The sequence below is a fragment of the Ambystoma mexicanum genome, chromosome 11, assembly GCF_040938575.1.
Source record: "Ambystoma mexicanum isolate Mex_15411 chromosome 11, UKY_AmexF1_1, whole genome shotgun sequence".
Classification (NCBI taxonomy): domain Eukaryota; kingdom Metazoa; phylum Chordata; class Amphibia; order Caudata; family Ambystomatidae; genus Ambystoma; species Ambystoma mexicanum.
In genome coordinates, this window is record NC_090934.1 from 1,020,038,678 (window position 1) to 1,020,054,697 (window position 16,020).

The window sequence follows — 16,020 nt, forward strand, 5'->3', positions numbered from 1 at the left end:
CCCCATTCCCATGGAGTCCCATAGGACTCATGGGAATGGGGGCCGTGGAAACACTGGCACCATGCGGTAATGGTGCTAGTGTTTCCACGTCCGTCTGCGGCCGGTGGCGTTACGCCCGCCAGTTCAAACCTGGTGGGTGTAACACCACCAGGCACAGAACTCGTAGTTAGCCGTTCCGGAAATGGTGCTGGCACGGTTTTACCGGCACCGTTAAATCCGAACCGGCTAACTTGTAATGAGGCCCTAGATGTTTTACTGAATTCCTACATAAAAACACAAAGATTGGCAACATTCTATTTTAGATTCATTAGAAGTATAAATGGAGTACATATAGGTATGTAATGATTGCATATTTCCAGTTCACAGGTTTCTTATTCCATATGGATGCTAGGTAGCTATGTTGATGTGTTGACGAATGCAGATCAGAAGTTCCCAGAGCTCTGCATAGTGGTCTTTTTCTAGGTGTTATCTGTCTGTGGTGTTTTTTCCCTAGAGGGGCCTCGTGTGCCAATTGTGATAGGATGCATTGGCCAGGTGATTTGTATCAGAGTTGGTTGTAGATTTCTTATCCAATTTATTTGTGGGAGCTTGAAACCTGCATGCTATTTTAGAAAAATGGGAGAATCTGTCACAAATTGGATTGGATGTTTTTTAACACTTTGCAACTTCAGCTCACTGTTAGGATAACTGGAGATTTCTGTATTTAAGCTGCTAAATTGAGCAGTTAAGGTTCTAAAAGCCTGGATCTACTATATGAAAACTCAGTTCAAATGAATGAAAGCTTACCTAGGAATAACTTTCTGGACACTTTAAAAATAACAAATACAGGCCCCAGAAAAAAAACGATTAGTGAAATGTGCCTAGGCTTTTTTCTGTGCTTATGCACATGGAAAAGCAAAGGCTTATTTTTGTGTTGCCATATATCAAAGAAATTGGAAACGTTCACCTAAAAAAATAAGGGAAATGGGCTTATTTCTTTCCACCAATATAGGGATAAACAAACAATGAAATGGGAAATTCCCATCCAAAACAATAAGGATAAATTGATTTGTGGTAAACCCTAATGATTTCTCTTGAAGTAATCCTTTGAAATCTATTTGCACAATTATCACCACTCAGTTAATGTGTGAAACTCATCAGTTTCATTGTTTTGAATTATGATATAGATGTGTGTATTACTTTATGTCTGAATATAATCAAATCTATATGACTAAAATGAAGTTATTGGAGTAAGTGCATGTTTCATTTCGATTGCTGGCAGTTCTGTGCTCTCATTTATCTAACTGTAGTGTGGGTTAGACTTGGTGGGGTCCCACACCTATGCAAGAGTAGTTTGTTGGTTCCGATTTATTCTATGGGGTGCAAAGGACACAATGTATGTCTTCAAATTTGGGAGACAAAACCAAGCAGATCATGAATTGTAGGGCAGGGCAATACATATGTTTTGAAATACATATTGGCCAGGGAACCAAATATTGTTTGAATTACGAGTCTGAGCATCAGGAATCTTTTCAATTAAGGTATAGGACACATGGTACATATTAAATTGGGTTAGATGATCATGGGCATGTTTGGGCATGAGGTATGTTATTTAGGGGCATGGTGCTTGCTACATTTTAATTGTTTGCGCAGAACACCATGTATTTTTAATGGGGTGGGGAACATGACAACGGGTATGCCTGGCGTGAGGGGCATTAAAATGGAGTTTCGATTGGGTAAAGGTCAGAATATCAAGCCCTTGTGTCTATTATGAATTGAACAGAGATGTTTTCAATTATTAATCAGAACAGCAGGACTACTTTAAATTGGTTTCTTCCTCGGGAAGCACCAAGAAGACTTCTTTAAAAAACTACAGCACCCTCTCCAGTGAGCATCGGATTACTGATGTTACAGAATTCTGTGATTTTATGAAAGTCCTCTCTACAGAGCTCAAAATCTGCACACAGCACTAGCCATTAGCTAGTAATAATTGACTCTTGGCGAGTACAAAATGCTGTGCTCTGTGAATGTGTAGAATTAAGGTTCAAAGTGACTTTATGTCTGACTAGTAGCTTGGAACTTGAAATCTTGTCCCCTGCTCTGAACATTCACTCAACTTCAACAGATTAAATAGTCAGATTACGTATGGTTCCACATGCACTGTCCTGGATGTTATGATCAGAAGCCAACAATGAGCATTCCACAAAAACTTGGGTAGTAGTTGGAAGATGAAATTGCTTTCTAGGTTAATGCATTTTGAACCACAACATATTGTCACATTTAGCGAATATTTGTTTAATTGTGCCAGAGGAGTCATGCAACCCAGTCTTTAAAAGGGGCCAATATTTATTGTGTAAGTGATGGTCATCTCTTAAAGATAATTTTATAACAAAAAAAGAAAGAAAGCAAGAGAAGTGTATTGAATAGTTGTACAATTAAAAATAGGGATAGCTATTGCATGCATGTACATTAATATATTTTCTGTCAAGCAGACATTCCAAAGACAGGCTCTGCTGATTGTACCAGGAAAACATAATATCTGCTGTAGGCCATCGACATGCCAAAGAAAGGCTCTACTCACAGTAGCAAGCCCAACAATATACTATCAAACAGACTATCAAATTCAGATTCAGCTAGCTCGACTAAATTCAAATTTGCTGACACACACACAAACACACAAACACACTTTTAAGACATAAGAAGATAAAGTCACCTCTTCCAAGTTGGCCATGCACATGATGTATAACTTAGAAGGAAAGGGGAACGGCAACGGGAACCTATTGCTGTCCGTCCTCTGGCCAAGTGTGGCTAGAGAATGACGAAGGGAGCCTCTGCCGATGCCTAGACACCCGTCAGTTACCAGCACAATCTAAAAAGAAAATGATAAAACAGCAGTGTTTACAGTAAACAAAGACTTGCAATTCAAGACATTGCCTACAAAGTTACACCATCATCAAATCACCCTAGAGTAGGACAAATAACCTTTCATTGCTATGCAATGGCACTCAGAATTCCCGCCACCCTTCAGACCAGAGACCACAAAGCATATTGAAGTGTGGTAGCATTCATGGAATGCAGGCGTTTGTGACAGACTAGCCTCATCCATGGGAGGATAGCATTATTTGGTTTGGACAACAGGTCTACATTCTTTACCTGAAGGAGGGTACATCATATGTAGCAGGTCATTTTGCCTGGACACGATTGCCATTCCAGATTAAATACAGTATATCTTATTACAGAAAGGTGGTCACATGGGAGAGGGAATTAATTGGAGTGAGGACTGAAAAATGCATTAACCCTTTGCAGATTCAGAAGTTCTGTACACCCAAGCACTAAATAAATATAATTGATGTTCTTCTTGAATATCTTACCTGGCAAGGGACCACACCTCCCCATTCTTGCTGCACCACATTACAGATTCCAGCCAGGGCTGCCTCAAGGCATGTTTTATCATAGTCCTCCATGTTACTTAACGCTTCCTAAGTATTAAGAAAAGAAGATACGATTAGTGCAAAGACAGAGGGTCTAACTGAACTGGGTAATACCAACTATCTGGTGTTGGATGGCATACTGACCAATGGTCTATACTGCACATCAACAAAGATGGGCAGGTCGGGCAGAGGCTCCCATCAGCAGGAAAAATGCCACTGGCAAAAGCCGTTGCCAGACATGGACAGTAGACAGTGAACAGATGGGCTTGGTTTGCCTTGGGAGCATACACCATGGAATTACTGTCCACCCTTGGGATCTGCCAGCTGAGTGAGCCCAATCCACATTAAAGAATGGTGCACATTGGTGAAAAACCATCATGGAGTCCTGCCTCACACTTTTCTGGGCATAATCCTGCTGGTTACCATGGAGCAGAGACCCACAGTGTGGCAGAGGTACCTGGGATCCAGGCCCGGTCGGGTACCTACAGTGGTAGCCTCCCCAATAGGTGGACACTACATGGACCTCCAACAACAAACAGGAACATTTCCATTTGGGGGTTATCGGAACTGGCAAGCAGAAATGCTCTGCTTACTGGGAAATGTGCCACTTGTTACAATTGCTTGCCTGGGTGGGCAGATTGTAATTACTTTCTTTAACGTCAACACACTCATTTTTTCCCCTCTCCTGCATAAACAACGTTGATTAATACAACTCAATACGTTCTCACTGAAGCTGTAACATAACCATAAACAACTATGAACATATGCATTTTAATACCACTAGTGCAATAACTTAAACAACTGATGTGCCATGATGTTTACAAAGGCTCTATACCAATTTCAAAAGAACTATACAGTGGAAGGTCCTTCTTGTAGGCTGCATATAGAGTGTAATGAGCTGTAACATTAGTGAAAAGTGCTTCCCAAATTTCCAGTAGTTAACTGAAAAGTTTGATTAAAAAGGGATGTTGTGATAAATTTTACCTGAAAGAGAACCTATGCAATTCAGTTTTTTTTAAAAGGAGGTTTTTAAATGGGAGATCATCAACCAGCTGGTCCCGACCTAAAGCAACCATAACTTGGCCACCAGTGTGCTTGCACAACCAAATGTCTTCTACTTTACACTTCCTACAGGACACAAGAGCAAAAACACAAAACAAAGCCCACATGAACTGCAAAGGTTATTTTTCAAGGCTGACTTCCTTATCACATAGAAAAATGAGTGACGCTATTGCTGTGGATGAGTTTTGTGGGGCTATGTTTTGCGCTTCAACTTTATACACCCCTTCAACATTTTTTCACTGAATTTCATATTTTATTTTACTTTCTTTTTTTTTAATGATAAACTGAATCAAAACATCTCCACAACCCAAGTTTCTTTGTTCACTGGAGACACTCCAAAACCATGAACTGTACACAGTGGATATGGCAGGCAACTATGCTCTGTGGCTACTTTGCCCACAGTATAACCTGCAACCATGCCCCTAATGCCTTTAGTGTCCATGACAGATTTGCAGGCTAAACATGGCCCTTGGGAAGGCCAGTGGCATTCCCAGTGGTCACTTTAAATTGGCTATGGCAATGTTTTAGGCATCCCCCCCCCCATCAACAAAGCAGGCTTGTTGCCACAATTAGACCCTGTTCTATGTAATGAACTCTATAAATGTTGGTGATTACTTTCAGATGAACTTCTCTAATACACTGGTGAAGTAATTAAAAGGGATGCCTTTAGGGTAGTCATATGTGGGGGATGGAGTTGAGAATGCTACCAGTGTAGAACGCTGCAGGGTTCTTAACCTGATACAAGAACAACTATTTTAAATGAATGACCGGGGGCAAGCACAAACAGACGAGAACATGAGAAATTTGTTTGTAGACATGCAAGATATTAAACTAAAAAAGACGAATAAGGTAGACCACATACTACTGTAGCTTCAAGACAACATGGGATGAGGGCCACTCAATGCCAATACATCAGAGAATTCAGGACTCAATGGGGACACTTCTTTTGAATGACAAGCAAAAGGAAGAGGAATAAAGAAAAGTTACTCACCATAGTGACTACTGTACTCTAGACCAAAGTCCCCTTTCTTCCATACTTATGGGAGTTTGCATGGAGTCGGGAAGGGACAGGAGCCAAATGTAAGGAACTCATGGTGGCAACAAGTAAGACAGACACAAATGATCACAGTTCAAGGTTGTTTATTGAACAATGTATGTTGTAGGCAGGTGGGAAAAACGACTAATCTAACCCTAAATCTAAGATGGGAGCAAGCGTCGACCATCAAATGAAAAATATGGCATTCCTAGTGGCGTTGTGCCAAATAAAAAGGGCCTATGCTAAGGAAAACCTATTACCAAGCCTTACAACTAATACAAAAAGGGTGTGGTGTTGTTTTCAAGAAAGGAAAGAAGTGTTCTGAAATAATATGTCAGGAGGAAAGAAGTGTTCTGAAATAATATGTCAATATGCAGTAGCTTAGGACTCCCTTCCCCACATTTTGAGCATGGGGTAAGATGGGATCTTGAAAAATAGCACACGCTCAAGCTTTCTTAGCACAAGCTGACAGTTCTGTTCAAGCTGGCACAGCACAGGCTCGAGCTTTCTCCCCACAAACTGACAGTTCAGTTCCAGCTATCTGGTTCTCAATTATTAAAGTTTCTTTTTTGTGAAAGTCTATTGCCCTTGAGGGCTTTATGTATTTCACAACAAACAAACACAAAGTTCCTTTAACCGCTTTAGGGTGATAATGGTTTACCCCTGGGTCCCCCTCTTCCGAGCGCTGACCCTTCTCATTACTTCAACTCAAAGTTCTGTTCACACGGTAGTGGGGCGGTACTGATTTACCACTAGGTCTCCCTTTCTGGGAGTAGGCACCTCACGATTTTTAGCCACAGATAACTTTGGGTGACATCTTCACCTCTGGGTGCCCCTCTTCTGTGCATGGACTTCTCACGTATTGTGTTCCACAATTTTATAACAGTTCTTTTCTCAATGAACTTTGGGTGATAGTTTCACCTCTGGATCTCCCTCGTTCGGGCTAGCCTCCCTCCTCCGGGTTCACTATGGATTTCTTTTCTCTTTAGCAGGATTCACTTGGCTTGGTTTCTCAGTGCCTTTTCAAACAGTTCATAGTGGACATCCCCCGGCCGGGTTCACACTTGTCAACACACTGTTTCTTGGGACTTTTAGACTTTGTCCCTTCGAACTGGCATTCCTCGGTCGGGTTCACTCTTGCCATCTCTTTTACTTTCAATACTGGCATCCCTCTTCCGGGTTCACTCTTGCCATTTCAAGGCTTTCCATGCAACAGGATTCACGTCCCTTACTTTCACACAGTTTGTAGATCAAACAGTCTTTTGATTGTACAGGGACTTTTGACCTCTGTATGACCACTTTGACCCATCTTGGCTGCCTTCTTACGGCCTTCTGGTATCTGTAGTTTAGCTCATATGGGGATCGGCAAGAGTCTCTCGAGTCCCACGTGGTGCCAGTTCCCCTGCAGCTGGTCTTCCCCTTTAACAATTTTACAGTTCACTTTGGTTTCAACTTGCCCCTTTGCGACTTTCAATCAATACAGCCCGGATGTTATCGGTATGCCCTCCGACTCACCGGTTTTGATGAACCGCTGGGCTTTCCTTCTCTCTGAAGTCAAGGCCGGTATCATGGTAGTAGGAATCTTCCTCCTTCCTGCTTATTGGTGTAGGCTTGCCCAGTGTACCGTTGACATCTGTTGCATGACACTCATGCTAATGTTCGTGGTCTAAGTCTTTCTTCCACAAAGGTTCTGCGGGCCTAGGCGAAAGGGCCAAGGTTGCTTCTCTCCTCGCAACCCTCTTGTTTCCCGCTGTCTTTCTCCTTCTCTTGAACAGCCGCACTTGGTTAGCCGTCTTGTCGTGCTGTGTGCCGTGCTCACATTGTGCTATCTTGCTCTGCCCTTTATCCCTGTGGGGAAAAGGAAGGGCCATCAGGTGTGTGTCATTTAAGTCAATTGACCTGTGTGTCGGGACATGTCATGTACACAGGTTTTACAGTAGTCCGTTGTCTTGGGTGTGCGAAAGTGTTTGTGTCGGAAAGGGAGGGGTTGGGGGTTGGAGTGTCAAAGTATCCTACGGGTAGGAAGGGGAAAAGGTGCTATATAGAATTACAAACTTCGTATCAGAAGGATTTTGAAATGAGTAGGAGGGTTTGTGAGGCAAACAAGAATGACCGGGATTATTAGTCTGAAATAAACAAGGGGGATTGTGGGAACTGTAGTGTTTTGTCCTAGTAGACCGAGTGGTTGGAAAAGAATAACCAGATGGACGTGAAAACGAAGGATGCAAAGTATTTGGGTGGAAAACAGGAAAACAAGGTTTTTGGAAGTTGGCGTTTTCAATTTTAATGGGGATCATGCTCCTAGGGGATTTACCAGATGCAGAGGGGTTGGTAGCTTTTGATATGGAAGATATTCCACGAGGAAGGGAGGTTGATTTGGAGTAGCCCATACGGTTCTATGTCATTTCATCGCCTGCAATTTCATCCCTTTAATTTTAACGTGTACATTCTAACGAAAACGCTCATTTTTTGGGGGGGTGGAGGGGTTCACCCCCCAAGCTCCCTCTCCACCGCTTATTTTTAGCTATTTCCCCCAAAGCCTTACCTGCCCTTTCCCACCCCCCTAAAAAATGTGATGAGCATATTTTTTGTAAAATGCACGTTAAAATGCCAGGGGATGAAAGTACAGGCGATGAAAGGACATCGTATCACCCAGAACGGTCTGTGATATTTCGGCTTCCTCCCTGGGGCAGTTCCCTGAACAAAACCATGGGTTCCCCAACACAGGTGATCCTCCCTTGTTTGTTCACCTTTACGGTTGGGATAGGAGAGGGGGCCTGGTCTTCCGTGGCCAACTGAATAACAAGTTACCGGGATCTACTTGGAAGAACACCCTCAAGGTTTCTCACACAAAACATAGCAACGCATACTTCTCCCTTAAAGAATTTGCATGCAAAGGCAGGCTGCACACAAAAGGCATGGTCACACCCTACAATCCGCCTCAGCCGCTCCATACCCTCAGAGCCTTTATCTGTCCCAGTGCCACAAGATAGGTCCTACAAGAGGAGACCTGTATCCCTGATTGAACAAGGCTTGAAAGAAAGTACAAGACATCATCCACTGAAGCCTGTAAAAAAGTTAGTTAGAGCTCTCTGGAACATTCAGTGATAATCTCAGCGATTTACCTCTATATGCCAGGGCACAGTATAATATGCCTGGGCACAGTATAAATATATCTTAACATACCATGGCATAACACATGTCGGAAAACCAGTGCATCAGTCAATGGGGAGTGATCAGCAGAATGACAATTCTTATCCCTCGGAAACTTCTGCAAAACAATGGGAATCAGATGAAAACGGGGAAATGTGCAAGCCAACATATTTTTCTAAGGAATGTATGGCTCATCCCCACAGAGCTCTCCGTCCTACCCTTCCAGTAGTCATACTTTTGGAATTTGAAATACGATTATGTAGCATAGAGATCCACACAGGGAACAGCTATTTTTGAGAAAATCTCTCCCAGAACCTCTTGGTGAAGTTCCCAATTATGGTTGGGATGCGCTAACCTGCTCTGTGGATCTACTTCCTCCTAGTCTGTTCCTGCCAGATGGGCTGCTTGTTCTAAAGAGCCAAATGCTCATGTGTACTGCAATAGCACACCGTTTTGTCAATCTCGTGCCTCCTTGCTTGTTAGACAAAACATGGTCATAACAATGTCTATGAGAATCAAGGCCTGAAGCACCAGTAAGACTGCCTTCATTCTTGGGTAATTTATGTAATCTTACGACTCCTGTGGACTCCACGTGTTGTGTATCTGCAACTCTCTCAGGTTGGCTCCCATCCTGCGAGAGAAGAGTTTGTTGCCACCATTAACTGTTGTGGAGGATCCTGGAAGGGAGTTCCTACTTGGAGGTTCCGACTGTTCAACCACCAAAGGATATCGTCCCTGTGCCAATCCGGGATCTGAACAGGCTTGTCCTGCGGATCCCTCATTTGGTGACAAAGGGACCCCAAGTGAAGCGGCATGCGTCACATAGTAAACCTCCCCATGGGCAACGCTAGCATGCGCTATGCTATGATCCCTCTGATGTTTGGTGTGGGTCAGAAATATATGCACCATGGTTAAGACATCTGCCCCTCGTTCTTGTGCTGTACATCACTTCGCTGCCTGGGAATCCCATAAAAATGGTATGAACTCCAGTCTCTATGCTTGTGTAAGGGACATTTTTTTAGGCTTTGATGGAGTGCCCCAAAGAGAACATGAAGTTCAATAGATGTTGGAGATTAAGTACAGTCTGCCCTAGTAAATCTACTCTGATCAGGCAATAATCTAGGTATGGGTACAGGTGTATCTCACTCGACAGATGGATAATCAGAGGTAATGCCGGGAAGGGTACCAAATCGGCATATGCAGGTAGGTATCCTGGAGGTCCACAGCAGCCAGCCAGTCACCTGGCTGCAAAGAAGCCTGTCGTAGGGCAGGAGTTATCATGTTGAACTTTTCTTGGGTTAAGAAAAGGTTGAAAGAAGAGAGGTCCAGAACAGTCCAAAACGATTGCAGTGTTCTCTTTTGGGATGGCAATGTACCTTGAATAGAAGTCGGAACCCCATTTTAACAGAGGAACACGTTCCATCGTCCCCAATCTATACAAGCGTTTGAATCTTCCATAAGAGGGGCTGTGATCCCTGCTGAGAGTGCATTGGAGAATAAATAGAGGAGGTGGGAGAGGAAGAGGATTGCCCTTGCCCACCATTGAAAGCAAGGAGTCTCTGGTCATGGATTTCCAAGTGGTGATGAACTCTGCCCTCTACAGGTGTGCTGTGGACCTGTAGACCCGCATCATTCTGATGATTTAAAGGCCTGGGAACAGGAGGGCTTGGCAAAGAAGCCTGTGGGGGGGGATGTGGGGGAACAAGGTTGTTTCTTGCAAGAAGTACTGGTAGACCTTTCTGCCAACGTGTGTCAGTCATGAAACTCCTTGAATAATCCGGTCTACTATGAGGGGAAAAGGCTTCATCTGCTGCTCCGACAATCCAGTCTTAGCTGGAGTCTTAGTGAGGAAGGTTAACAATTTCACTTTCTGCGCACTTTTCTATTTCTTGTTGAGCTTCTTCATTTGGATTCAGACTAAAAACCTGGCATTATTTTCACTGTCCTCAGCAAGGACTGTCACTGTACAGCTACCCCCGTATTCATGCTCTGAACCAGAATGTCAAGATGATGGTAAGAGGCCTCCATCATGTACTGGGTTATTGATCAAGCCTCCCCTAACCATGAACGAAAACCAGCCTGTTAGGCCGATAGAAGTAGAGACTCAAACTCCCAGTTTCTTCTACAACTTCAAATCAGGTACAGTCACTACTGCCTCTGCATTAGCTTGTCTGAGAGTAAGGGCGGCATTCTGGTAGAATTGTTTTACCAGATGAATCCAAGACGGGTTCAGTTGTGGGATACATCAGACGGAAAAGACAAGAGTGAGTACTGTTGGGGAGATTTATCGTATTTATGCTTCATCCCCTCTCCTAGGGAGACCCCCAACAACTTTTGCTGGACTTCTGGACCTTTTTCTTTCAACCCTGAATGTGTGGAGCCTTTTTACACTCATTCGTTCTTGTGGGCTCTGTCTTTTGGAACTCTATTCTTTGTATTCTACCTATACTATGGAGTGTGTCTGCTCCATAGCTCTTAAAAGGCATGTGTGTTTTTACTACTGCAGCACGCAGGTCCTTATGGGCACTGTGGCTGGGGATCCTTAGGGTCCTCCTTCAAGGTTATTTTCCTATATCCCTGAGAAACTACTGTACTTGAGGATAGATACATTCTTAGTATCTCTCCTAAAAACTCTATAGTCTGAGAGATTTGCACAGTGGAGTGCCAAAGAGATACCTAGTATCCGCCTTCTCTCTACTCCTGTGATCTTTTAGTCACAGAGACAATCGCCTAGTTATGGCTGTGTACGTGTTCTACCAACTATTGTGTCATTTTTTACCACATGGTATGTCCATAGCCTCAGTAGTGCACAACAGGGGCACCCAAGTACCAACTTGGGGCCTCCCTTATTTTTTCACCCTTACTAGCATGGTTGATCTTTGTTAGCCCTTCTTCTACCATTCTGGGATGGGGAGGTCAGTGTGTGTTTTGCCTTTGAGTGTCCCTGCCCAGGATCCAGACTGTCTGGGCAGGCAGGAAGTGGTGGAGGAGTTTCCCACACTCCTGTCATTTGTCTACCAGAGTGCCTGAATAGGACCAGCTCCCACATGGGGTCTGGCTGTCCTGATTGGACAGCCAAACGCCCCTTTTTGTAAAATGCTCAGAGAGATTGCAGAGGAGTTTGTGCTGGAACTGTATAAAAGGTGAGGTTTCTGGGATGAAAAGCAAGTCGACCACTGGAAGCTGAAGTAACCAAAGAAGAAGGTGACCAGAGAAGCCTGCAACACCGTAAAGAGACCCCTGCTGGCTTGACCGTGTTTTCTATGCAACAGAGGATCGCCGAAGAGGACCACTCGTTCCCTTTGGCTGGTGGTACCAACCAGACTCAAGACAAACTTTGGATTTAACCATCTCCCGAGGTCCGAGGAGTTTCCAGAGCTGCAGAACCCCAATAACAGGAGAACTGCTGCCCATTTCGAGTGCACTGTCATGGAAAAGCCAAATCCGTCCAAATCTTTGCTGAACCTTTAAGGACCCTCCAGAGATACGATCCAACTCGCCCAGACCCCCTCATCAGAGTGTGGGATTGCAGGAAGTGCAGAAGATTGACCGGGTGATCCGTGTCCTTTGTTGGTGCTGTAGAAAAGGCGCCAATACTGCAGAGTGAACCAAGAAGTTGCTTAAAGTTGGGCCCCAGGTCCTCCCTCGAGACTGCTGCTGAGAGACCCAATTCATTGTCCTGCCTTGAGTCATCAGACCAAGGAATCTGGAGGTCGGGTCCAGAGATGCAGCATCGCAGAGCATTCAGCACAAACATTTTCCTCTAACCTAGGGTACTGTGGGGAAAAGGGCATTTCTTACCTGATTCCAAGAAGTCGCTCCAGAGTGTTGAAATGCACCTAGAGGTGTCCATGGTCACCCATTCTTACCTCTGACTCAAGCGGCTGCTTGTGTCCCTTCATCGAGTCCTTTTACAGGTCACCCTTGATAGTAGTTAACTTGCTGCTTCTAGGACACTAGAGACTAGAAGAAATCCTCAGGATATCTTCATATTCTGCTGCTTGTCAAGACTTTGAGCCCTCTCCAAAATACCTTTATCTAGCGTTGCGTTTTTGGACTTAAAAGACTTGCTGTGCGAAGAAACCGTCTCTAGAACCAGGCTAATGTTACACTAACTAACCATTTTCCTCCCTTTAAGTAGCTTTGCTAGATGTGTTTGCAGAGTAAATGTATTATCGTATGAACTGTTAAAAACTGCAAGTGCGCGTAGTAACCGATAATACGAGAACATTGTCATTTCCCTGTCTAACGTTGCTACAAATGTAACATCGAACAAATACAAAAGCGAAAGTGTCCATTGAAGTGTATTATCAAGTATTCTGACATGTTCTAAAATATATGAAGTATTTAAAGTGATTCTGTTATATATATATATATATATATGTATATATATATATACATATACATATATACATATATATAATAAATATATAATTTTATATGCAAAGGATTCTCCTGGAGAACCAGCAGGGTGAAGGAGCACTCTTCCACGTAGCCAACTGTGTTTAGAAACCAGGAATCAGAGTCCGTAAACTGAAAACAACACGTAGTTGATTTGTGCATTTTGCTCAAGTTAAAAACCATGAAAAAGCATCATTCCCAGGACATAAAACACAGACAATTCGGCAGCATAACGTTTCGCAACGAGCTTGTCGCTTGTTAGATACAATTTTATATCTATGTATAAAACAAAGTCATGTTTGTGGGTTTGCATGTGGCGGTGATCTTGGGGATGTAACTCCTCATGAACGTTGAGTTCTGGTGTCATAAATTTAGCATGAAATATTCTTTATTTCGTTGCTGAATTAATGCAACTATTTCTAGCTCGATAGGTCATCCCGTTCCTGAGAAAATTTATTTTATTTGGTTTTTCGGTATTCCGTTTTGTGGTGTTCCGTGTGCCATCTACAGGTCATTTGTGGAAAGTGCTCATCAACACGCTGTCTGTGCTGGACTGGTCTTGGGTTTTCTTTTTTTCTTTTTATTTTTTAGAGAGTGAGCGTCTTTCTTTTCATTGATTTCTTTTACAATAAACTTGATACATGTTGATTTCACTAATTAATTGAACACATTTGTATTTACATACAAATTAAATTCTCACATGAATATCATATTTGTATGCTTACTCTGATTATTTGCAATTTGGCAGTGACAATGGCCACTACTGCAAATAATCAGAGTAAGCATACACATATGATATTCATGTGAGAATTTAAAAATTGGAGATAAATGAAAATGTGGTATTCAATTCATTATTGAAATTAACATGTCTCGTGTTTTACCTTTGTGGCAAACAACAATATTTGTTCATCTTTGTTCGGTGAAATATGATATCAAAATCTGAGAATGGACATCCCGGGCAAAGTTGGGTACTTAGGCTAGTAAATTATAAGTGTAAGAGTTTATTTGCTGTGCATGTCTAGCTAAGGTTCAGTATACTTAACTACAGCTCACATCTTCCTCTTAAGATAAGCCTGACAGCTCTGCCAGTCTACCAAGGTCCTGAGTTAGTACATACTGATACTAAGAATTAGAGATCTACAAACCACTGGGATAGCTTACTAAATTCTTACCACTAGTAGGACTTTAGGAAAACTCCCCTAACAAGTACCACAAAACCACACTGAAACTTTTGTTCATCCCGTTTCCCTTTTCACAAAAAATGTGTTCTATTTTGCGTGCTTACACCATCGAGGTACTTGTTAAGCTTTTTTTGCAATGTATAATCACTATGTTGAAACACTGTCTTTACTTGGAGCGAATGATTTAATTTCCAAAAGCATCACACATCATTTATACTTTTGAATTGTATTACTTTCTAGTACAGGCTTAGGAAAAAGGAGTACTGCAGAACCCAGACAACACAACAAAAAATGGAAGCGACCTGTTGTAAGGAAAGCATGGTATCGAAATAAGACAGACACAAGTGGCCACAGTTCAAGGCTTTATTTAACTTTCACAAGGGGGTGAAAACGCCTATCTAAACCTAAATATACAGATGGGAGCAGGCTACGACCATCAAATAATAATAATAATGCAGTCCAAGGAGGCTTGTCAAAATAAAAGGGCCTATACTAAAAAACCTATTGCCAATCCTTACTGCTACTTTCCAAATCGTGTGGGGTACTATTCATGAAAAAAGAAAGAAGTGCTCACAAAATAATAAGTCGGGATGTTCGGGCCGTTGGCCTCCCTTCCCCCACGTTTTCAGCACAGGGCAAGGCAGTTCACCCGAGACCAGCACACACTCTGGCTTCCTTGACACGAGGATACAGTTCCAATTCCAGCATCAGGGCCTTATGGGCTCAAGTCTCTTCTCCATCAAAGTCTCTTGATTCGGAGGGCCCGATATACAAAACAAAAATAGAAAGTTATTTTCTTCTTGTCACTATATGATTTGGGTGTCTCTCCCTCGATCTCACTCAGCCGCGCTCAGATCCCTTCTTCAAATTCAATTAGTCTCCCTCAGCCGGGCTCGGACCAATTGCAGTTCACTTTACACTTATCGAAGACCTTCGAATGTGCACAGGGTTTAGTTTGACCTATCGCAGGACCACTTTGATACAAAGTTCCTTTATTTATAATGCAGTTGCCATTCAGTGGGATACCTAACAGAGACCTTCGAATTAGCACCCAGTGACACCGGACCACTGTGTACACGGTATCTGTCTTGGCTTGTTTAAAGTACATTCACTCCTTTAGTTTCCACTAGTTCCCGCCTCTCATTACATGCGCTTCAAACACTGTCCTTTGTGGATTTCTTCTTACAATGTTGCCGGTTGCAGCATTGGTTCAAACACAGGCTGATTTCGTTTCGGTTTCTCCGACTCACTGGCTGTGCTGCTTCTACTTGTGCAGCTTTCTTGCAGGAGCCAAGGACAGTAGCACGGCACCAATCGCTTTTCCCGGCCTGGCTTATCAACACGGGAGCGTCCTGGATATTTTCGATGCACAGCATAGGCTTGCTCAGTTTCAGTTCCCAGACTTAGGCTTCTCACTTTCCAAGGTTCGTAAATGTAACGGTTTCTAGAAGTCAAGGGTACTTCCCTCCTTGCAACCCTCTCCGGTCTCGCCGCCTTCCTCCTCGTGTTAAATCGCCACCTTGGAACTGCTGCGTCCTTGTGTGCTTTTCCTCGCTCCGAGTGTGCCTTCGTGCTCCACCTTTTATCCGTGTGGGGAAGTGTGATGGGAGTCAGGTGTGTGTGTAATGATTAGTAATTGCCTGACCATACCTGACCAGGGTGTTGGGACATGTCACGTATACGGCTCTGGTGTTAGTCCGCTGTTGCTCACGATGAACTGTCCGTGAGAAAGTGTTTGTGTCGGGAAAGGGCGGGGATTGAGCTTCCAGGTATCCTA

At 43.2% G+C, this 16,020-nt stretch overlaps 1 protein-coding gene across 2 annotated transcripts in view; it reads right to left on the reverse strand.

Annotated features, from left to right (window-relative positions):
• The window catches only part of INTS14 (integrator complex subunit 14), a 385,834-nt gene that overhangs the window by 272,430 nt on the left and 97,384 nt on the right, over nt 1–16,020 (reverse strand). For both annotated transcript variants that reach the window (XM_069624242.1, XM_069624243.1), the window contains exons 3-4: nt 3,351–3,458; nt 2,693–2,848 (exon numbers count right to left, since the gene is read on the reverse strand). In XM_069624242.1, coding sequence (XP_069480343.1) covers nt 2,693–2,848; nt 3,351–3,458 — 264 coding nt within the window. The remainder of the gene's footprint in view (nt 1–2,692; nt 2,849–3,350; nt 3,459–16,020) is intronic.